At 37.6% G+C, this 23,966-nt stretch overlaps 1 protein-coding gene and 1 long non-coding RNA gene across 2 annotated transcripts in view; one reads left to right on the forward strand and one right to left on the reverse strand.

Annotated features, from left to right (window-relative positions):
• Positions 1–1,858: 1,858 nt before the first annotated feature.
• Positions 1,859–23,966, reverse strand: part of GNB4 (G protein subunit beta 4) — a 41,737-nt gene continuing 19,629 nt past the window's right edge. Inside the window, exons 3-10 of the mRNA XM_036242404.1 lie at positions 18,208–18,246; positions 17,283–17,389; positions 15,895–15,958; positions 14,294–14,456; positions 13,115–13,181; positions 12,815–13,016; positions 8,476–8,692; positions 1,859–4,517 (exon numbers count right to left, since the gene is read on the reverse strand). Coding sequence (XP_036098297.1) covers positions 4,411–4,517; positions 8,476–8,692; positions 12,815–13,016; positions 13,115–13,181; positions 14,294–14,456; positions 15,895–15,958; positions 17,283–17,389; positions 18,208–18,246 — 966 coding nt within the window. The 3' untranslated portion in view covers positions 1,859–4,410. The remainder of the gene's footprint in view (positions 4,518–8,475; positions 8,693–12,814; positions 13,017–13,114; positions 13,182–14,293; positions 14,457–15,894; positions 15,959–17,282; positions 17,390–18,207; positions 18,247–23,966) is intronic.
• The window catches only part of LOC118616886, a 36,573-nt gene continuing 14,693 nt past the window's right edge, over positions 2,087–23,966 (forward strand). Inside the window, exons 1-2 of the long non-coding RNA XR_004956726.1 lie at positions 2,087–2,190; positions 4,421–4,530. This is a non-coding gene — a long non-coding RNA (uncharacterized LOC118616886). The remainder of the gene's footprint in view (positions 2,191–4,420; positions 4,531–23,966) is intronic.

The following is a 23,966-nucleotide window of genomic DNA, read 5'->3' on the forward strand; positions in this document are numbered from 1 at the left end:
AAATTAAAATTGACTTAATATGCCACATGAAATTTGGTTAAAGTACTTTATTGATTACAATATCAATTCACAGCCAACATTATTTCACAGAGCTACTGTACAAATAAAGGAATGAATCACTGCAAGAAAGTTCCAAGAATACTGTTAAATCATGGGACCGATCCATCGTTTGTTTAAAGCTTTTAGAAGAGCTTTAATCTAGTACATTCACCTTTCCCATAGTTATACTATTGACGTTCCAAGTCAGTTGGCCACAAGTGTGTAAAAACCATTCTAGGTGAAGAAAAAACATTTTAATCAAACTTTTATTAAAAACCCACGTAGCTGTGGATGCCTTTGGATAAGAATATGCAAATACAGTGTTCAGATGCTTCTTTGTAAAGAAAACAATAGGATAGAGCACCATTGTGTAACAGACAGAAAAGGCTTGAAATATCTATAAAGTATACCTCTGAAGTTCTGTTAACTAAGAAATAAACTGTGTGATGTAAGTTTTTTGTTGGGCACACTGGACACCAGTTAAGACAACCAATTTTTTTTTTTAATGCTGCAATATAACTTTTATAGGATCAGTAATTGGATTTAAGAAAAAAGAAATTTTATCAACATGCAAACAAATTTGCTAAATACAAGGTGTACCATCAATCTGTGATGAGTAAATTCCTTTTTTAAACAATGCTAGCTTTGTCATTCAAATACAAACCATTTTCATGAGTACCTATGGTAACCAATATTTTTAAATAGAGCACTAAATTTAAGGTAACCCAAAAGGAAAGAGAAAAACTAGCAAATACAAAGTGTACTTGACATTCAATTTAATCAAATTTAAAATGCCAATTTTATCATTGTGCTACCCTTCCTCACAAGAAAGATGGTCTAGCTGGTGGGTCTTCTAACAGGAGGGGACAAAGTTTAAAATTTTGCTAGTCACAATGACAAAAGGGGAACTAGAAGCTGAACATAGTAATTAAATTTAAGCCCGACACCCTAAAGATTCTAGAAAAATAATACTAATTCTAGAAAGAAAGTATTAAAATTGTAGGCTCTTATGGGAGATTGTTTAATCAGTTTCCATAAGTTTGAATATATCAACAAATAAGCCACAAGTATTCAATTTTGTTATAATTCTAAATGTGAGACATTCACCAGGTGTTCAAAGTGTCAGTTTCCCTAAAAGTTTTCACTTTTAAAATGGTCAGTCTTTATTATTAAATCTAAAACCTCAAAAATGTTGGAAAGGTCAGTTATATCATATTTCACAGTATTTTTAAACAATAATAAAAATTTCATTTTCTCACCTGGAGAAGTCAAGAATCTAGCAGGTTAACTTTTAAATTGCTTGCCCCATACTCCGGAAGCACCTACATCCAATGTGTCTAGGAGACCATACTATCATCCTGCAGTATTAATCAGTTCAGCCGGATCTGAATTAAGGGAGAACTGCCTGCTAGTCTCTCTTGTAGTTGAAATATTAAGCCCAAGTCTTTGCTTCTACGAAGATGGAACTCTGTATGTGTGTGTAACTTTGGAATTACAGGTACAGAAATATGAGTTAGGGTGGGGCCTAACTCAAGGTAGCAAGAAGTGCTTTCTTGAGCAGGCTTTGGGGATGATTTGGTTAAGCACATGGCAGGTCACTGTTTGTTTTAAAAAAAGAGCATGCCTTTAGAATATTCTTTGTTACATCGCCTACAGCAGCAGTTCTTAACCTGTGGGTCGCAACCCCTTTGGGGGTCGAACGACCCTTTCACAGGGGTCGCCTAAGACATAGTAGCAAAATTACAGTTATGAAATAGCAACGAAAATAATTTTGTGGTTGGGGTCACATGAGGAACTGTATTAAAGGGTCATGGCATTAGGAATGTTGAGAACCACTGAAGCCAGAGAAAGGAAAAAATGAAATGGGACTGCATCAAACAAAAAGTCTTGTCAGATCTCTATGAGGTGATTACAGAGTCTACAAATAAAACCTGTTTCTTGATGACACAAATTCCTTAAAACTACATTTGGCCATATTTTTTAAGTCTTCAGAAATAGATTCAAACCATACAGTGTTTCTACAAATTATATACCATTCTTTTTTATTTCAGGAAATCTCATGAACAACAATTAAACAGACAATCAGCTGAACTCAAACTGCAGACATTTAGCAACTGGAACCCATATTACTAGAAAGCAAAGGTTTAACTAGTAAGTTAATGTAATGAGGTCACCATTTGGTCATATATATAAGAATCAGCCACAGTCTTGGTAGAGTTAAGTTACCTAGTACATATTTAACTATGGGATTTGCTTTTAAACTATCCACAAAAACTAACAACATTAAATCATTTTTATCAACATAGTTTTAATACCATAGAATTATAGTCTGTGTGCCTCTCTAAAGTTCTTGTTCCTAGAATAACTTTCAAAGTAGAGGGGATACTCTATACAAGGTTATTTTGCACATGGCAGGAGTGCTTTTTTTTATTAGCATTTGGGACAGATTGCTGAACTACACAGCAAACTCTTCCACCCCCTTTGGGAATGAATACATTCCTTTAAAATATTCTTGTTTAATCTCGAAGAGCTGCTTCTGATGGAAATGACTGTGTTCCTTTAAAAGATTCTCACCTTATCTCAAAGAGCTGCTCTTTACAAAATGATATAAATAGTCCACAAATATTAATAGAGTCATAGAAACCTTTGTATAAATATACATTCATGCCTGCCATCTACAAGTCTTGTTGGCCCATATCTTAATCTTCCTTTATTCATTTTGTTCTCTTTAATATCAACTGATGTTAAAACTGACTTCATTATAGTTGGTGCACTTATTAGGACATTCACAGTATAAAAATGAAAACTGGCATAAAACTTGGGAATATTTAGGATTACAGGTGATCGAAAGTTAACAGAGACCAATCTCAACAGTAACTAACACAGTTTACTGATTTAACAAAACAATGCACTTCTATAACATGTCAGAATAACCCGTGACTTGACCATCAAGCAAAACTAACAGTCTTCCATTGTCAATCATTTAGATTTATTTGTAGAACATCCAAAGGGGAGGGTATCTTTGTTTAAATCCAGGAGGGCCCATTCTAGTGATAGACAACACATTATTATTATCACTGACAAGCAGAGGAATGAATTGATTAGTATTTTCCTCTGACTCCCTTACAGACTGTTCTTGGTATTTTCCTTTTGGCTTCAAAATGGAAGCCACTTGGATCTAGCCATTCTTTGAAGCAGAGCCACACCACTTAGAAATCAATATTTTGTGCTAAGGAAAGGAATATTACAGAAGAGCATAGCTTAAATGTTTCCTTTCTAAAATTTGAAGGCGCAATTTACATCAATTCAGATTTTATATATGTGAACATAAATTCATAAAGCCACCTTGTCATAACTATACTCAGGTCTAGTGATTGGCTATATTTTACACTTCTTTCAAAACATAATGCTGTCCTATTTCCTTAGATCTAGATGCATACTGACAGAGAATATTGGGGAAAAATTATTCAGATGCAAAGACTATCCAAATGTTCATCAATGTTCTGGAATAATGAGTATACTCTACAAACTCAGTTCTAGAATAAGAAATTAATAGGAAAGCCCAACTATTTAGAGGATTACTTGAAGTGTCATTTGAACATAATGTGCTTTTTAAAATGCTAAGATTCATTTATATGCAATTATTGCTATCTACCTATTAATATTAATAATGTTTTTATTACGCATGTCTTAAGTTTCAGAGTGAATCTCTACTTCCTAGCCTTCAGATTATCTTCTTCTGAAAGGACTGAAAATGAGCACTTATTTAAATTGATAGGATAGCAAAGGATGTACCAGAAACTAATGATATTCAAAAGGGTTCCCCTCAGGCACCTACCTGTCAGCCTTCTTTAAACATTAAGCAACCAGGATCTCTTAGATGAAAAGGGGAGGTCAGAATTCAAGGAGACTTTCTTCAAACATAAGGACAGACACATATGGTATTACTTCCATCTATTACTGTGCCTGGTTCCTCCATTACTAAACTCAAAAACGTGGCATTTCTGATGTATACAAAGTTAAAAATGAAGTTCTTAAAAAATGCAAACAAACATGATAGGTTGCTATAATGTACATTTTGTTCTATACAAAGAAAACAGAATCAGACTGAGTAAAAGCAAAAATTCATCAAGGTTAAATTAGCTCAACTCAATACTCTGGTCCTTTTGATCTCAGCAAGCACCTTTGCCTTTGCCTTTTTTTCCCCATCATTTTTCTGTTTTGTAGTTCTCTGAAAGCTTCTTTTTGTATATAGTAATCTCAATAGAAAATCTTCAACTGCAAATATAAGGGAGAATTTTTTTCACAGCTATAGGCTGTAGCACTGATTTCTCCAGATATCAACGGAGAACAGCAAAATGGTATGCTCTGTTAATTCCAGATTCTAAGAAAACTGTCCCAAGAGCCTGTGGCCACAGCCATGCCATCATCAGTTACACCCAGACAGCTGACACGGTTATCATGACCAGCGAGAACACCTGAAAAACAAAGGTCAGTAAAAAGTTAGCAATGGCAAGTTTTAGAATTCAAAAAGTGTATGCACAGAACATCTGGAAGGTACTTAGAAGCTAATGAACTTCTCTGTGTCTGGAGACTGCGGGGGTAAACTGGACATGTAAGTAAAATACGATTCTTTTTACAACATGAATTTTTGACGTTAATCAACTCGTCACTCACTTTTGAAAAATTATTTCATAATTATGGTTTCTTAGATCTAGGAAAACATACAGGCTGCTATTCTACGTCTCTAATAAGCTCATGCTTCTCTAGAGTTAGCCACTGAGCTATGCTTTTTCCAACAAAAAATGTTCAGCGAGGTAGTCTTTTGTCACAAGAACAACAAAAACATAAGAACAAAGTTGCCTTATATCACCACTTCCAAAAATACCAACATGATTTTACTTTCTTCTGTTAACCACCAAACACTGGAATGTTTGGTTATAACTTGCTGAAACCATCAAACTCATCTAGTTATGGTTTCATATGTATATTAATCTCGATATTCTGATTACCACACGGGGATAAAATGAAACATTCCCAAGTATATGGAAGAAAAATGAAAAATGAAAGATTTTATGAAAAAATAGAATTTATCAAATTCTCAAAAGAATTTTTTCTTTAATACTGTATTGAGCCCAGCCAGTGTGCTCAGTGGATAGAGCATTGTCCCAATGACTGAGAGGTCCTGGTTCGATTCCTGGTCGGGGCACATGCCCGGGTTGCAGGCTCGATCCCCAGTGGGGGGGAAGGAGGCAGTCAATCCATGTGTCTCTCTCACATATCGATGCTTCTATCTCTCACTCTCTCAAAAAGAAAAAACAGAAAAACAATAATATTGTGTTGAGCTTATGTTCCCTCTATATATAATGAAGAATATTCTCATACAATCTCAGGAACAGAAATTCATCTTGTCTAACAATATTGTCTGTAGCATGTCCAGTATGGCAATGGGCAAATTTACCATTATGGGTTGAAATAACAAGAAATGAACATTGTGGCTAAATACAACTCACAATGGAAAGGAGAAGGAATTAGTATGAGAATGAGCCACGATTCAATGTTAAGGTGAAAATGTCCAGTTGAGCCCTGGCCGGTTTGGCTCAGCGGTTAGAGCGTCGGCCTGCGGTCCGGAGAGACCCGGGTTCGGTTCCCGCTAAGGGCATGTACTTCGGTTGCAGTTTGTCCCCGGCCCTGGTTGGTCGTGCGGGTGGCAGCCACTCGATGTATCCCTTCACGTCGATGTTTCTCTCCCTCTCTCCCTTCCTCTCTCTCCCTCCCATTCTATCTGTACAAAAAATGGAAAAATATCCTCGGGTGAGGATTAAAAAAAAAACCAAAAAAACAGAAAATGTCCAGTTGAGTCACTTTGAGACCAATCAGCTGTAAGCAAAGCAAAATTAAAACAAGCATGTTAAAAAATATAGAAAGCAAACATTTTTATTTTGTTATGGATACTAATTGATTCAATCCAGGCAAAGCACCTAATACTTTAAAAAAGTAATTGGCTTTGGGAAACAGAATAGCTCCAAAATGCAAACTGTGAACCTTTCTACAACCTCTTAAGAGAGATTGTAGAAAATTATTCCTGGGAATGTTCGCGTTGCATTGATTCCCTCAGAAACCTCCAGAACTACACAGGAGTGTAAAGGGTAAGGACAGAAACCCACGAGAGGGGCAATGGCAACATCTGTAAGCTGGACGCTGGGAACTGTTTTAGGGGACCCTTAAATGCTGACTTCTTAGTAAATGGTCTGTTAAGGCAAACAAACTTACACTGCAGAACCTCCAAAAAGGTCAGACACTAGTGAAACCAGTCATCTCGAACCAGCCAGGGGCAAAGCCGGGGTAAACCAAGACTGCATTAGAAAGTGTTCGGGAATCAGACTCCCGGGGTTTCCTCCTCCACTTCAGAACCAGGTGACTAATCATCCTGCACCGACACAAGACTAATATAGAGACCTACTCGCTAGAGAATAAAACGGTCTCTTACTTGGAAGAAAACAAGCACAGCCGAGATCAGTGAAACTGCTGAAAATGGAGAATACAGAACGTGCTACTTGCTAATTGTTCTGCCCTCTGCCCCCAGCTTTCATCCTGAAGTCAGCCCCCAAACGGGCAGCCAGTTTATACATTCCAGGGAGAAAGGTGGAAAATCCATCTCAGAGAACATGGCCAGCCCAAGGGGGAAGTCTGTAAGATCTTTTAGGGATCCCCAGCGAATGCCTGGTCAGATTGTCCAGGGAGGCCTGTGGGTAAAACACCCAGCCACGTGTACGGGGCCTTCAAACAGTTTAGTGCTTCACTCTTCAGTATGAGCAATACGCTAAGAATCGCCAGTTTTAAGGGGATAGTCTAAATAAAGACGGGACTAAGAAAAAAAAGCAACTTGGAAAGCACAGAAGATTATGTTTGAAGAGAACTTCAAAAAGGCTTTCATTAATAGCCTCAGAGAAACAAAAGCCTTTATTCATGAAACAAAGAATGGATGCCTTAACAAAAAAAAATCTCAAAAAGATGATAGCAAAAATAAAGAACCAGAACTTAACAGAAGGCTCGTTGGAAAAAGGGGCAAGGATTTCTCCTAGAACATTGAGGGGAAAAAAAAAAACCACAAAATAAAACATGGAAAATAGGAGAGAATATAGTAAGAAAATCTAAGGAAAATCCAAGGAAATCAAATGTCAGAATAATGTTTTAGAAAGATCATGGTAATGGAACAAGAAATGCTAGCAATGAGATACCACCCCCACCCCCACCCCCACCTTCCTAGTACTACAGGGTATAAATTTCCAGACTGAAAAGGTCCACTGAATACCCAGCACAATGAATGAAAATGGATCCACTCCAAGACATATCAAAACTGGCAGCAAGGTTGAAGATTAATTAGTGAGAAGTACATCAAAACCAAGAATAAGCCAAAACATTAATTTAACCCTAGAGAATATTAAAAGCTGCATAGCAAAGTAGTCACAGTATATACCTCATGGCTCAGCAGTAAGTACTGTTTAAAAAGTCACAATAATGTCAACTCTGATGCTCTAAGCAAAATTCACAAAATGGGGAAAGCTGGAAGCTGGGAAGAAGGTGGCTTGTGCAGTGTGGTCGGAGGAGGGATGATAAAGCCAAACCTTCAACAGACGTGCTACCTTTGAAGCAGGGAGCATGGGCTGGGGCAGAGGCCTGCTGTGTTGTGGTAACATGCCATGTAGAACAATTTGATTCCTTAAACATAACTTGAACATTAAAAGAATTAAATCACTCTGTGTAGTTTGTTATTAGTGGCAGTCGCCAGTATGACTTGGTGTACAAATGAGTATTTTGGAAGCTGCAGGACAGAACTCAGAGTATGGGGCTAAGGGAAGACAGAAGGAAGATGATCCGTTTCCTGCCAGGTTATAAGAACACTGTAATTTGGAAAAGACCACAATGCATTATATTCACTGTTCATCTTTATATCAAACAAGAAAATATGGGCTTACAAGCTCATGCATGCTCCCTCTTGAGCACGCCCATGCCTTTCCCCACCCACTTCCTTCCCCAGGGAACTCTCTTCCTCTCTCTGGAGCACTTACTCTCTTCTTCCCTCAAGGTACATATCTCTGCTCTCTCTCCTAAGCTCCAAGGACCCTTCTTTTGCCTCTGTAACTTGTTTCCTGAGCCCACACAGCCCAGCTGGCTCACTTTTTCTACCTCTGTGACTTTCTAAATAAACTTTCACCTGTATCTGAATTTTAAAAAAAAGAAAATATGACAGAACTAGATGTTAACTCTTCAGAAAACAGAAATGTAGCTATGGTTTATGAACTGTAAATGCATTCAAAGGGCAACAATGACATGAATAAGAACTGCTGGGCTGCCATTCCCTAGATCCAGGTTGTCCAGGGCCCTCAAATGACAAATGGGAACCTTTCACGTAATTTGGACTTAGGTACTAACCTGCACGATCTCCTTTGAGTGTGTCCCACACATTACAATTAAAGTCGTCATAACCAGCTAACAGGAGGCGCCCACTTTTTGAGAAGGCTACGGAGGTGATCCCACAGATAATATTGTCATGAGAATACAGTAATAACTCTTGGTCTGCACGAAGGTCAAAGAGACGGCACGTGGCATCATCAGAGCCAGTGGCAAAGGCATATCCATTTGGAAAAAACTAGAAAGAAAAGCAAGAAACAGTTATTCCATAGACATGTACAAACATCTTGTGAGACAGTATAATAACAGACTCGGGGGTAAAACAGACCTAGATTCAAATTCCAACCTGGCTTCTTATCAGGTGGGTACTGTTAGGCACTAAAGAATCTCAAACACCTTGGGCCTTAGTTTTAATTTTAGAGTGTTGGTTAGGAGTGAATGAGATAACTAAGTACATAGCCTATTGTTTAACACATAGCAAGTATTCGGTAAATATTGGCTCTGGTCCTCCCTATGTCTTTTTTTTTTAATCCTCACCTGAGGACATTTTTGCCTTTATCTTCAGATAGAGCGGGAGGGAGGGAGGGGACGAGAGAGAGAAACATCAATGTGAGAGAGACCCATTGGTTGCCACCCACTCAACCCCAACCGGGGCCAGAAACAAACTGCAACTGAGGGACATGCCCTTAGCAGGGACTCTCTGGTCTGCAGGCCGATGTGCTAACCACTGAGCAAAACTGGCCAGGGCCTCCATATGTCTTATTAAAATATTTAAATAGAAATATTTAAAATATTTAAATAGAAATATTACTATTTATAGAATTTACATGTGTACTCTTTATTTTTCAATAATATTTCTTTATTGATTTTAAAGAGGAAGGAAGAGGAAGAGAGAGAGAGAGAGAGAGAAACATCAATGAGAGAGAACACTGATTGGCTGCCTCTTGCATGCCCCCAACTGGGGATCGAGTCAACAACCTGGGCATATGCCCTGACTGGGAATCAAACTGGCAACCTCTTGGTGCATGGGTTGACACTCAACCACTGAACTACACCAGCTGGGCTGTACTCTTTTTTAAATGCTTTTTTGTTTTTTCAATCCTCACTCGAGGATATGTTTTTATTGATTTTTAGAAGGAGAGGAAGGGGGAGAAAGAGGAACATTGATTGGCTGCTTCCCATACACACCCTGAGCAGCAATCAAACCCTCAATCTCTTGGTGTATGGGATGACACTAAACCAAATGAGCCACACAGGGCTCCACTTGGGTTTTGATGAAAATTTGTATTAAACCTAAAAATCAATTTGAGAGATAAATGATTGGTACAATATGCAGTCTTCCCATTCAGAAACATGGAATTAAAAAAAGTGCTTACTGGCCCTGGCCAGTGTGGCTCAGCTGGTTAGAGCATCAACCCATGCACCAAGGGGCCAAGGGTTGGATTCCCAGTTAGGGTACATATGCAGGTTGTGGGTTCAATTCCCAGTCGAGGTGTGTATAGGAGGCAACCGATCGATCTCTCTCTCTCTCTCTCTCTCTCTCTCTCTCTCTCCTCTCTTCCTCTCTAGAATCAATGAAAAACATATCCTCAGGTGAGGATTAAAAGATAATGTTTACCAGTGAAGTTTTATGATTATCTTCATAAAGATTCAGCAAACTTCTTAAGAAATTTATCCTTGTTTATTTTATAATTTTTGTTGCTGTTCTCAATAGGATTTTCTTCCTTCCTTTTTTCTACCTGGCTATCATTGGTATAGCAAAGTTATTGATTTTAAAATAGTTTTTGTAATCTAGAAAACACACTGAAATCTTTCTTGGGATATCTAGATAACTAAACACATCACCTGAAAATAATTATTTTTTTCCTACTTTCTAAATGCAACTCTTATTATTTCAGTTTTGGGTCTAAACTCTAAGAGGCAGAAATAATCAGACTATTAAAAAAAAAAAGCAAGACCCAACTGCTATGTATTAAGAAAATCACTTTGAATATAAAGCCACAAATGGGTTGAAATTAAAAGGAAGAGAAAAGCTATGCCCACGCTAACACTAATCAAAAGAAAACTGGGGTAGTTCTGTTATAATATCAGACAAAGATTTCAGAGCAAATAACATTACTGGGATAAAGAGCTCAATTTCATAATGATAAAGGAATCAATTCACTAAAGGACATAATAATCCTAAAGGTGTATTCTTTGAAATATATGAAGCAAAAAACTAATAGATTGCAAGGAAAAATGGACAAATGCACAATTAGAGATTTCAACACCCTTCTTTCAATATGAATAGAAAGGACAGACTAAAATCAGTAAGGATACAGAAGACTTGAATAGTGCTTCAACCTGACATCTATGAAACTCTTCACCCAGTAACAGCAGAATACAAATTCTTTTCAAGTGCATATAAGCACAACACATCAAAATTTGTGGAATGTAGCTAAAAGCAATGTTTAGAAAGAAATTTGTAACTTTTAGGAAATAAAAAAGTTTCAAATCAATGGTGTCACCTTCTACATTAAGAAACTAGAGCCCTGGCCAGTTTGGCTCAGCAGTTAGAGCGTCGGCCTGCGGTCCGGAGAGACCCAGGTTCGGTTCCCGCTAAGGGCATGTACTTCGGTTGCAGTTTGTCCCCGGCCCTGGTTGGTCGTGCGGGTGGCAGCCACTCGATGTGTCCCTTCACGTCGATGTTTCTCTCTCTCTCCCTTCCTCTCTCTCCCTCCCATTCTATCTGTACAAAAAATGGAAAAATATCCTCGGGTGAGGATAAAAAAGAAACTAGAAAAAGGAAAGCAAATGAAACCCAAGTAAGCAGCACAAAAGATAAACCAAACTGGTAAACCTCTAGCCAAATGTATGAGTTTGCTGGGGCCACCGTAACAGAGTACCACACACTGGGTAGCTTAAAGGACACATCTATTGTCTCAGTTCTGGAGGCTCCACAGAAGCCTGAGATCAGGGTGTCTGAGGGCTGGGAGGGAAGGATATGTTAGGGCCTCTCTCCTTGCCCTGTAGAAGTCTGTCTTAACACAGTTTTCCCTCTATGCTTGCTCTCTCTATTGTCCCCTTTTCCTAAGGACACTGGTCATATTGTATTATAGGCAATCCAGTACATCTCAGCTAATCACATCTACAACAACCCTATTTTCTCTGTACCGCAGGCCGACGCTCCAACCGCTGAGCCAAACCGGCCAGGGCCAACCCTATTTTCAAATAAGGTCACATTCTGAGGTGCTGGAGGCTAGACTTCAACATAAAACTTTGGAGGCATACAATTCAACCGACAACACTGGACTAATCAGGAGAAAACTAAGACAAATTACCAATGTCATGAATGAGACACCCTACAGATTCAACAGATGTCAAAGGATAATAAAGAAATATTGTGAACAACTTGAACACACTTTTGTGGACATCCACTTTGTATGCTCAAGATGCTCTCTCTAAATCTGGAAGTAAATCTTATTGTTCACCTGCAAACAAAAACCTAAGCTTATGGATGAAACCTTGTTTTTTGTGTTTTTTTAAAAATTGATTTTAGAGAGAGAAAGGAAGTGACAGAGAAAGAGAGAGAGACAGTCGTTGTTCCACTTATTTATGCTTTCATTGGTTGATTCTTGTATGTGCTGACCAGGTATCAAACTCACAACCCTGGCATATTGAGATGACGCTCTAACCAACTGAGCTATCTGGCCAGAGCTCAGGTTTTTTCTTTTTCCTTTTTATTTAAAAATATATATTTTTATTGCTTTTTAGAGAAAGAGTAAGAGGGAGGGAGGAAGAGAGGCTTCGATGTGAGAGCAGAACATCAACTGGCTGCCTCTTGCATGCCCGCTATCTGGGACTGAGCCTGAAACCCCAGCATGTGCCCTGACCAGGAATCGAACTGGCAACCTTTCGGTTGCTTCTCTTATGTGCCCTGACTGGGGACTGAACCTTGGTATATCAGGATAATGCTCTAACCAACTGAGCTACCCGACCAGGGATAAATACTAACCTTTATTTTTAAAAATATAATATCTGGGTAACAGTGTTTCTTAGTACAGTCTACAATTCTACTTTTAATTACTTCAAACTCTACGCTGTCAAACTAAATTATCTACTAACTCTTAGGTATTTACTGTGTCACTGACATCATGTTGGGACGACGGTCAACAAAATGAACCCTTCAGCCAGGGCTGGTTTTTTCTTTTTAAAATCAAACTCTTACTATTTGGGAATTCAATGTTATAAGAGCACATTATAAGAATTTATAAATTATATTTATAAGAATCCTTGAAGGCAATTTGTTGTGAAAATCATGCTATAGAGTTCAGCACTTTAAATGTATAACAAATTTCCCTTATAAATGCTATTCACTTACACTAACAGCATTAATATCTGACACATGTCCAGAGAAAGACTGTCTACACATTCCATCTCGAATATCCCATAACTTGGAGGAGGCATCACAAGCACCAGAAACAAAAGTCCTCATGTCAGGACTCAGAGAAAGACTCATCACATCTCCAGAATGCCCCGTGAATGTGGTGGTCTGCTGGGCAGTTTCGATGTCCCATAGAGCACTGTAATTAAAAATGAATAAAAATAATGACTATATCTTCTTACATTAGTTCCTGCTATCACCCTCAACCCCCAAATCAGTGTTCTGAAACAAACTTACCAATTTGTATCTCCTGAACTCGTAACAATTTGGCTGTCATCTAAAAAACGACAGCAGGACAAGTAGCCTACAGCAGAAAGAGTAACATTTTAGGTTATCATTGATTGATTAAATAATGCAATTAGTATATGAAATACTAATATATATACTGAGAGAGAGAAACATCAATTTGTTGTTCTACTTATTTATGCATTCATTGGTTGCTTCTCTTATGTGCCCTGACTGGGGACTGAACCTTGGCATATCAGGATGAACCTTGGCATATCAGGATGATGCTCTAACCAACTGAGCTACCCGACCAGGGATAAATACTAACCTATATTCTTAAAAATATAATATCTGGTTAACAGTGTTTCTTAGTACAATCTACAATTCTACTTTTAATTACTTCAAACTCTACGCTGTCAAACTAAATTATCAACTAACTCTTAGGTATTTACTGTGTCATTGACATCATGTTGGGCACTCTGAAAGTTACAATCCAAGACACAGTCCCCCTCCCCACCCCTCTTCTACTACAATCACCTGAGAGAGAGAGAGAGAGAGAGAGAGAGAGAGAGCTATTCCTCTCAAATATCTATAATCTATGGCAGATGGGATTAAGTACCTTGGACAAAAATCAAAAGTATTGTGAGAAATCAGAACCACTATCCCAGTGAATGATCCATGAAAAAGGTGTCACTTGAATGCTCAGAATTTACCAGGATTTCAAAATATGAAAATGGCAGAAAAATGCTATTGTAAAGATTTTGTTAAAAGCATGGTCAAATAGTTTTGCAAAGAAATTGGAAAGGCAGAAACCTGATGAGGGGCAAAAATTCCTAATTATCACTGCTAACCAAATGCTATAACACTGAACTATGCTGTGCACTCTGGCCAATAAAGCAATGTGCTGCCACCATGAAAAATACTTCCTAAGTGTTATCTTTATACTTTCAATCACATAATTAAGTATAGGTGCCAAAACCCATAATGTTATATGGTTGCAGAGAATACAGAAAATCTCATTTGCTTTCTTTTTATATTTTCATTATTGTTTGGATTTTTTGCAATAAATTTATTATCTTTACAAAATTAATACTTTTTTAAAGGGGAACATCTGTAATACTGTCAACAATAAAATAGATAAATAAATAATACTTTTTAAAGAAACACAGGACCATGTTCTGCGGAGCTCACCTATGTGACCCGGCAACTCTCGGCTCACACGCACATTTCCCTCTCTGGTCTTTAAGTTATATATAGAGCAGATGTTGTCCAGGCCTCCACAAGCAACATAATTACCAGAGGGAGCATAAGCACAGGTCATCACCCAGGAGGACCTCAAAGGAATGGCATGCATCTGTAGAACAAACAGAATGCACAAAAGCGATGACTAAGTCATTCATTTTCCAAACCTATTTACATTGAAGCAAATATTACTAAAAATTAAATGCATCTAAAAATTAAGGGAAAATAAAGAATGCAATGGATTGAGAAAGGGAACAATGAAAAATAAAATAGTAATGCACACTGAAATACCTCTTCCTTTTTCTGTATTATTAGAAATAATTTAACTGCCCTTTTGAGAAATCCTTTTATGAGTAGCAAGAAGAAGGATATTTCGATACTATATAACAATTTGAAATACTAAGTGTAAAATGTTCAAGATAAAAAATGTAATAAAATTCTTTGTTTATGGAGTAGTGCACAAAAGAGGAATTTCTTCCAACACGTCACTGAGTAATACAAGTATCAGAGTCTATGAAAATGGTTCTTGCACGAAGAGATGGTCCTTCTAATAACAGGGCACACCTACTCTGGGCTTGAATTTAAACAATGGGAGTAGTTTTCACTGACTTACTCATACCACTGTCTGGTGACTTCCTACCCAACACCAATCATCTGCAGGTCAGGCAGTAAAATGTAAGGTGTATGGGACCAGTAAGGCTAAATGGTCCACACAGAGAATCAACATATTGTGTAAGTACTACTGTGCTCTCACCTAACCTAAAATAATATTTTTAATACACCATTTTTTTGTTTATTTTAGGAATATATAATTGAAATACACATGCTCAATGCCAATTAATACAGAAAAACTGTTATAATATGCAAATCTGTCTTAGCTACATTTAAATTCTCAATCAGGCTGAAAATACGGTTTATTTCACAAAATTATACTTTTTAAACTTTAATAAAAATAGTGATATAAGAGTACACAGAACCTAAAGGAAAATGACTTCTGAATGTTTTCCTGAAGCCTTTGCACTACCACTCAACACGTGTGTGTCAGGCATTTCTTCCAGTGAACACTTAGGGGACCCACTGACTTTCACCAGCAAGAGATCTAAACAAGTTGTGATTTGTCTCCAATCGCTATCTCTTCTGAGCAGTCCAGAAACACAAACCAATGCCTAGAGTGGACCAAAAAAATGCTTCCCACTAGCGTTCTAGCTAAACCCACAACTAGAAATAAAAATCTCAGGGTCCTTGCCACTTTAGGAAATGGGAATTTGTTTAAAACATCATTTATATGTAAAGCTGATGCACACTCTTTTCTAATAGTCAAATATGAAATATTTGTGTGTGTCTAGTAAAACACACTGAACAATATTTCTGCAGTTGTTCCTGGGAACTAAAAGGAAACACTGAGCCTCAAGAGAGGGTCTAGATTAAAATAAATGGAATACATTTATCTTAGGAGAAAATCACAGTTGGAAAAAGCAGAATAAAGGAAAGAGCTGATGAATATCAAGTCAAGTAATAAGTTACTCAAAAGAATGATTGAGAAAGTCTACCTTATTTGTTGTATAGCTATCCCAAATAATTAATTTTCCATCTTGGGAAGCACTGACTAGTAGCCTAGAACAACAAACAAAAATAATTTGACACTTAGAGGAAGAAGTAGTTTAAATTAGTTATGCATTAATGTAGAACAGTTCAGAAATAAAATATATTTTTCAAATTAAAAACTTGATACCAAAAATTAGTCTCCCAACTATAAAAGAAATTTATTCTGCATGCCAAAACTTTCAATATAACAAAATTTAGCAAGATTTAGACATTTTACTAAAAAATGTCTCTGGTTACGATTCAGCTTTTTCATGGTGACAGCATTCTAGGTTCTTATTCAAGTTCTGGTATTAGCAGACTGGTTTGTACTTACCGATTTAAATTTAATGACAACAGAGCACGTGTAAGCCTAACAACCATCTTTCGGTCAATCAAAAAGTATCAACTGAGAGTCTGTGAACGCAAGGTAGTGTTATGGGTACAACACAGAAAATACCACCTACCCTTGAGGCCTCCACCAACTGGTAGACAAGATATTTACATATATTTATGTGAAATCAAGTAAGTGAAAATCATCAGAGCAGCATAAAATAAATGCTAAAGGAAAGGAAAAGAGGGAAAAATAACCACAATTTGAATTAATCAAGTAGTTTCACAAAAGAGAATGCATCTTGAAAAATGCATTTTGGGAGCTAAAGATAGATATGTACTTCCATCCTTTGTGAATTTAGGTAATAATTATAGCAATATCCAGTAACTTATACATAGCAATATTTGCTTATTAACTGAAATGTTAAGGTTAATATACAATAGAACTGTTTTTGGCATAGTAAAAACCAAAGTATAACACCCCACCACAAAGAAAAGAAATCCTAAACAGTTTACCTTAAGCTTTACTAATGAATGTTTTTGAGAGATAAATTTATTTTCCATAATCAAGGTTTCTAAACTTTTAAAGTGTTACTGAATATTTTTAGTGAAAGCAAAGCCTTCATAACAGTAGCATTTTCTGCAAACATTTCATAAATATAGCTTGTTTTTTAACTACAAAAATTATTTGTTTTAAAGGAAATGCAAAGGACGATTTTTTTTTTATCCTCACCTAAGGACATTTTTCCATTTTCTGTTCAGATAGAGTGGGAGGGAGAGAGAGAGAAACATCGACGTGAAAGGGACACATCAAGTGGCTGCCACGCACACAACCCAACCAGGGCTGGGGACAAACTGCAACCAAGGTACGCGCCCTTAGCGGAAACCGAACCCGGGTCTCTCTGGACTGCAGGCCAGCGTTCTAACCGCTGAGCCAAACCGGCCAGGGTCAAATGACGATTCTTAATGAATGTAATTCTGCGGACAGTTTGAAGATGGCAGATACACGATGGCAGATACACACCTTGAATCGTATCCCCAGTGCATGGCATAGATTTTAGCTAGGTGTCCCCTCAGCGTACGTCTTGTTCGCATTTGTATCCGACCCACGGAATCCGTATTTGATGTGATCTTTAGAAAGCAACATGAATGTTACTCTTTACCTTAGACATACCTCAGAAAATAAAGTAGAAACAATAGGCAAGAAATCAGACATAAGACAAATTTAGAGCGACTGAAGGTAATTTAATATAAAAATTCTGCACATTATAGGATTAATATGTAGTTCAAGAAAAAATGACTGATTTAAAATTATGTTACATGCACACCTTTCAATAAGCATATCTTCTGTAGACTATTAACTAAAAGGAATAGACATACCTCCCAATTTAAGCAAAAAAAAAAAAAGCCCTAATAAAAATCTAAGAGTATATTATCAAAGAGTAAAACACTTATAGTTTTAACTGCCTGTAAGAAAGCCAGTTTTATATTTGTAAAGCACATATTTCCTTAATGAAAATTATTCATGTTAATTAAACTGATAAAACCTTCCTAAGAGTTTATACAATAAAAACTTAATCAGAGTATACCAAAAAGAATCAAGAAGCTACCTAAAATGAAACATATAAGAATCTACATATTTTTATAGTATTTATTTTCCACAGATTTCTACTTTAACAAGTATGCTTTTTTAAAAAAATAATTAATTTATTTGTGTTACAGATGTCCCCCCGACCCCCCACCCCCATCCCTTCCTCCGGATCCTGCCCCCCCACACACACAAGTATGCTTTTAAAAGCACTTGTACAGCCTCTGACAAATTACAAAGTGTTTCTAGAGATCTCATTGTTTTCAATTAAATACAAATAGAGAAGAATCTGAATGTCACTGCATCAGGGTAAAGCTGTCTCATGTGAGTTATACAAGTAAATTGAGAAGGAAAACTTTACCTGAACAAGTGTTGCATCATTACATGCTTTCCTAGCATCCTGAAGTAAAGAAAGGATTAGAATACATTTAGACATGGAAATCACTAGATTTAATATAAAGAATATTTTCATGGCTAACGTAGAATTGCAAATGTATTTTTTACTGTACCACATTATCTTTATTTAAAACAACTTTTATTGAGATATAATTCACATAACATAAAGTTAACCATTTAAGTCATCTTGAGGTGTATAATTCAGTGGTTAGTATATTCACCATCACCACTACCTAATTCCAGAACATTTCTATCACTCCAAACAAAGAAATCCTCTTCCCACACCCCCTGGTAATCACTCATTTACTTTTCTATCTCTATGGATTTGCCTATTCTGGAAATTTTATAAAAATGTGTCTGGCTTCTTTCACTTAATATGTTTTCAAGATTCATCATGTGGTAGCATATAACAGTACTTCATTTCTTTTCAGGGCCAAGTAATATTCCATTATATTGATATATCATATTTGCTTATCCATTAGTTGAGTGATGGACATTTAAGTTGTTTCCATTTTCTGGCTTTTATGAATAATAATGCTTTGAACATTCATGTATAAATTTTTCTTAACTTAAGAAACTATCACATTGTTCTTCATAGCAGCTGCACCATTTTATCATCCCAACGGGAACGTTTGAGAGTTCCCGTTTCTTCACCCCCTCACCAACACCGCTGCTGTCTTCTTCTTTTTGTAATCAGCATTATTATAGCCATCTTAGTGGACTTGAAAGTGTATCTAGGGGTTTTGATTTGCATTTCACTAATCATTCACTAATCTAATTCACTAATCTAGTAATCATTCATTAATGATTAGTGATACTGAGCATCTTTTCATGTGGAGTATCTTTATACGTGCTTACTGGCCATCTTCTGTGGAGAACTGTGTATCTTCTGTGTATCTTCTGTGGAGAACTGTTTATTCAAAATTTTTGCCCACTTTTTTATTTTTGCTAATCCTCAGCTGAGGATATTTTCCATTGATTTTTAGGTAGAGTGGAAGGGAGGGAGGGAGAGAAAAACATCGATGTGAGAGAGACACATCAATTGGTTGCCTCCCACACAAACCCGACCAGGGCAGGGGATCAAACCTATGACCCAGATGCATGCCTTTGATCTGGAATTGAACCTGTGACCCTTTGGTCTTTGGGCCGACCCTTTATCCACAGCCAAACCGGCCAGTGCTCTTTGCCCACTTATAACCAGGGCCATTTATTGTTGAGTTGTAGGAGCTCTAGTATTCTGAACACTAGGCTCTTATCAGGTGTATGATTTACAAATATTTTCTCCCATTCTGTAGGCTGACTTTTCATTTTTTTGATAGTGTTCTCTGACACACATGTTTCTAATTTTCATGAAGTCCAATATATCTATTTTTTCTTTTGTTGCTTGTGCTTTTAGTGTCATATTAAACTCTTACCTAATCCAAGGTCACAAAGATTAACAACTATGTTTATTTCTAATAATTGTACACCTCTAGCTGTTATATTTGGGCACCATTTGAGTTCAGTTTTACACATGCTGTGATGGAGGCGTCCGAGTTCATTCTTCTGTACGTGGAAATCCTGTTGTCCTAGCACCATTTCTTCAAAGGATTTTTCTTTCCCTACTGAATGGTCTTGTTACCCTGGTTGAAAAACCATTATCTGTGGCCAACTGATTGATTTATGGACTCTCAATTGTATTTCATTGTGAAAATATATATTGGGTTTATGATTAAAAGAGTTTTAATTGTATTCCCTGAGCATAAATGAACTAGGATGATTTAATAAGGCCACACATTCATAATAATATCTGTTACTAAGCTTCAGCAAAACGGAGGGTTCTGAGCTTCCTTCTGTTTATTCTGGCATCTAGAAATTAAGTGATAGGAAGGATGTTTATAGTATAACCGGGGTCATTTCAGAAATATTTTAAAAAATATATAGCACTATCCAAAAATAAAAAAATAAATAAAAACACATAGCACTTCTATGACAATGCTTTCCAATACACTAGATATAGATGCTATTAGAAATATATGAGAAAAGGACATGATATTTCAGGAAAAACAATTTTTATATTGTAGCCACAGTTTATACTGAGCCACGTCTATATATTTATGTTAATAGCATTAATTAATAACACATAAGCTGGTGTTTATGCCTAAGCATTACAGGGTTCACTTTCAGAAACCTTAAATTTTTATACAAACTGAAAGGAATTATCAAAAGCAAGATAATGAAACAGAAATCAACATAACAAAATAAGGAAAGGCAAGGAAAGAATACATATAATCAACAAAAAATGTGTTAAACCAAGTTTAATCAGTTAGTAACAAATTTAGAGGATTCATATACGTGGGGAATCAGAAGTGCAATTAATTCTTCCTACTAGACTTGAAATAACTGTTTTCCCTTGAGGGCTAGGGTAGTGTCCTTTTCCACTTTGTTTTTCCCAACTGTGCTTCATACGCTCCTGTGCAAAGAGGAGGCACACAATATTTGTTGAATAAATGTCCCAAGCGGACAACGTGTTCCAGTCAGCCAAGTTTCCCCTGCCTCCACTCGCACCAGACTGGGTGGAATGCACAATCTTTCTGGCTGCCCTTTCAACCTACTTATAAACACTTAGAATATTTCTATGTCAGGGTGTTATATAAGTAGTTACACAAACATGCGATTTGATTCTCTCCTTCTTAGTCAAATTATGGGTTAAGAAACCTCATTTTGCAAGAAATGGTTTAGCCCACTTTTATGCAATGAAAAGAATGTCCAGAAATGACAGTGATGGCCTGAGCCATGTTCCAAAAATGGTAGACCTGAAGACTAAATTCTAAAAAAAGAGTTCTCTGATTTTAAGCTTTATGAAATGAACTATATCATTTAGGTCACCTTCTTCTTCTTTTTTTTTGTTAATCCTCACCCAAAGATGATTTTTTTTTTTTTTTTTAGATAAAATGGGAGGGGGAGAGAAAGAAAAACATCGATGTGAGAGAGACACATCGATTGGTTGCCTCCCACATGACCCTGACCAGGGCTGGGTATAGAACCTGCAACCCAGGTATGGGCCCTTGACTGGGCAACAAACCTGTGACCTCTCAGTCCACAGACCAATGCTCTAATTGCTGAGCCAAACCAGCCAGAGCTAGGTCATCTTCTTAATTCAGTCATTCAATTAAAAAAATCTGTTGAACACTACGTGTTAGGTACTATTCTAGGGACCATGGATATAGCAGTGGAAAAAACCCAAAGACCCTGCCTACATTGAGCTTACTTTAATAGTAACAATACAATTAACAAACTGCAAGTGAAAATTACTGAATAATAGTGCAAATTGTTAGCAAAAATGAAAACATCATGTTGGAATATAGGAATTCTACAAATATCTTAGCACCAGTTACTTGCAAATTGATTGTATGCCGAGATTCTATTTACATCGACAAGAACTTGTCCAGCTGGTGTGGCTCAGCGGTTGAGTGTTGACCCATGTACCAAGAGGTAGCCTGTTCAATTCCTGGTCAGGACACATGCCCAGACTGTGGGCCCAATCCCCACATGCATGCAGGAGGTGGCCAATGGATGTTCTCTCTCATCAATGTTTCTATCTCTCTCTCCCTTTCCCTTCCTCTCTCTCGAACATCAATAAAATAAAAAATATAAAAAGGATCATACAGCATGATCAAGTGTGATTTATTCCAGGGATGCAAGGATGGTTCAGTATCCACAAATCAATGTGATATACCACGTTTACAAAATGAAAACTAAAAATCATGATCATCTTAATTGATGCAGAAAAAGCATTTGACAAAATCCAACATCCATATATAATTAAAAAAACAAAAAACCTCTCAACAAAGTAGGTACAGGGGAGGAACATACCTCAAAATAATAAAGGCCATATATGACAAACCCAAAGGTCAAAAGCTGAAAGCTTTTCCTCTAAGATCAGAAACTAGACAAGGATGCCCATTCTCACCACTTCGATGTCTACTTCCAGTACACGTAGTACTGGAAGTCCTAGCAAGAGCAACTAGGCAAGAAAAAGAAATAAAAAGCATCCAAATTGAAAAGGAGGAAGTAGACTATCACTATTCACAGATGACATGGTATAATATATAGAAAATCCTAAAGACTCAACCAAAAAAACTGTTAGAATGAATTCAGTAAAGTTGCAGAATACAAAAACCAATATACAGAAATCTGTTATGTATCTATACTAATAAAGAACTATCAAAAGAGAAATTTAAGAATCCCATTTACAATTGCATCAAAATTTTAAAATATCTAGGAATAAATTTAACCAAGGAGGTAAAAGACAAAGCACTGAAAACTATGAAACACTGATAAAAAAAACTGAAGATGCAAATAAATAAAAAGATATTCTATGCACATTAATTAGAAGACTTAATATTGTTAAAATGTCCATAATATCCAAAGCAATCTATAGATTCAATGTAATCACTATAAAAACTCCAATGACATTTTTCACAGAAAGAAACAAATCCTAAAGTTTGTATGGAACCACAAAAGACCCCCAAATAGCCAAAGAAATCTTGAGAAACGAAAACGAAGCTGAAGACAGCATGTGCCCTGATTTTATTTATTTATTTATTTATTTATTTATTTATTTATTTCCTCACCCAAGCACATTTTTCGATATTTTGTTCAGATAGAGTGGGAGGGGGAGAGAGAGAGAGACATTGACTTGAAAGGGATACATCGAGTGGTTGCCCCACACACGGCCCAACCAGGGTCCGGGACAAACTGCAACCGAGGTACGTGCCCTTAGCAGGAACCGAACCCAGGTCTCTTCAGACTGCAGGCCGACGCTCTAATCACTGAGCCAAACCGGCCAGGGCCATTTTTTCATTTTTTGTTCACATAAAGTGGAAAGGAGAGAGAGGAAAGGAGAGAGAGAAACATCGATGTGAAAGGGACACATCAAGTGGTTACTACCCGCACAATCCAACCAGGGCCGGGGACAAACTGCAACTGAGGTACGTGCCCTTAGTGGGAAATGAACCCAGGTCTCTATCCGCTGAGCCAAACCAGCCAGGGCAAGAACAGGTTTTCTAAAAATGAGATGTGCGGACTTCCGGTCAAGATGGTGGCGTAGGTAAATGCGGTATCGCGTCCTCCCACAACCACATCAAAGTTACAACTAAACTACAGAACAACCATCATTCAAAACCGCCTGAAATCAAGCTGAATGGAAGTTGTACAACTACGGAACTAAGGAAAAAAAAAAAGCAGCTACATCCAGACCGGTAGGAGGGGCGGCGGCGCGAGGGGGGGCGGCGGCGGAGCGCGCAGCAGCGAGACGGGCTGGTCCCACACCCAAGCGTGGTGGATAAAAATCAGGAGGATCCCGCGGCTGGGAAGGTCCTTCCTGAGGACTGAAGGGTCCCCGTCCCACACCAGGTGCCCCGCTCAGGGTTGCAGTGCCAGGAAGAGAAGTCCCCATCACTTCTGGCTGGAAAAACCAGCGGAAACTGAGGCTCAGGGAAGCTGAAGCGGCTGGAGCCCCAGGCAGCTCCCTAAAGGGCCCGCGCACGGACTTATCGGACTCTCTCCCTCTAAGCTTGAGGGGAGGCAGCTCGAGGGGCGCCAGAGACACGCAGGGAAGAACTGAGCTGTTTGGCACTGGAGCGAGAGCTGGAGAGGGGGCTTCCTCCGGGACAAACGTGCTGTCAGAGGCCTTTGTTCCTTTGGTGAGCCCTTCCCGGGGGCGGCAGACAGAAGCCATAT

Source organism: Molossus molossus, unplaced genomic scaffold (genome assembly GCF_014108415.1).
Source record: "Molossus molossus isolate mMolMol1 unplaced genomic scaffold, mMolMol1.p scaffold_m16_p_5, whole genome shotgun sequence".
Lineage (NCBI taxonomy): Eukaryota > Metazoa > Chordata > Mammalia > Chiroptera > Molossidae > Molossus > Molossus molossus.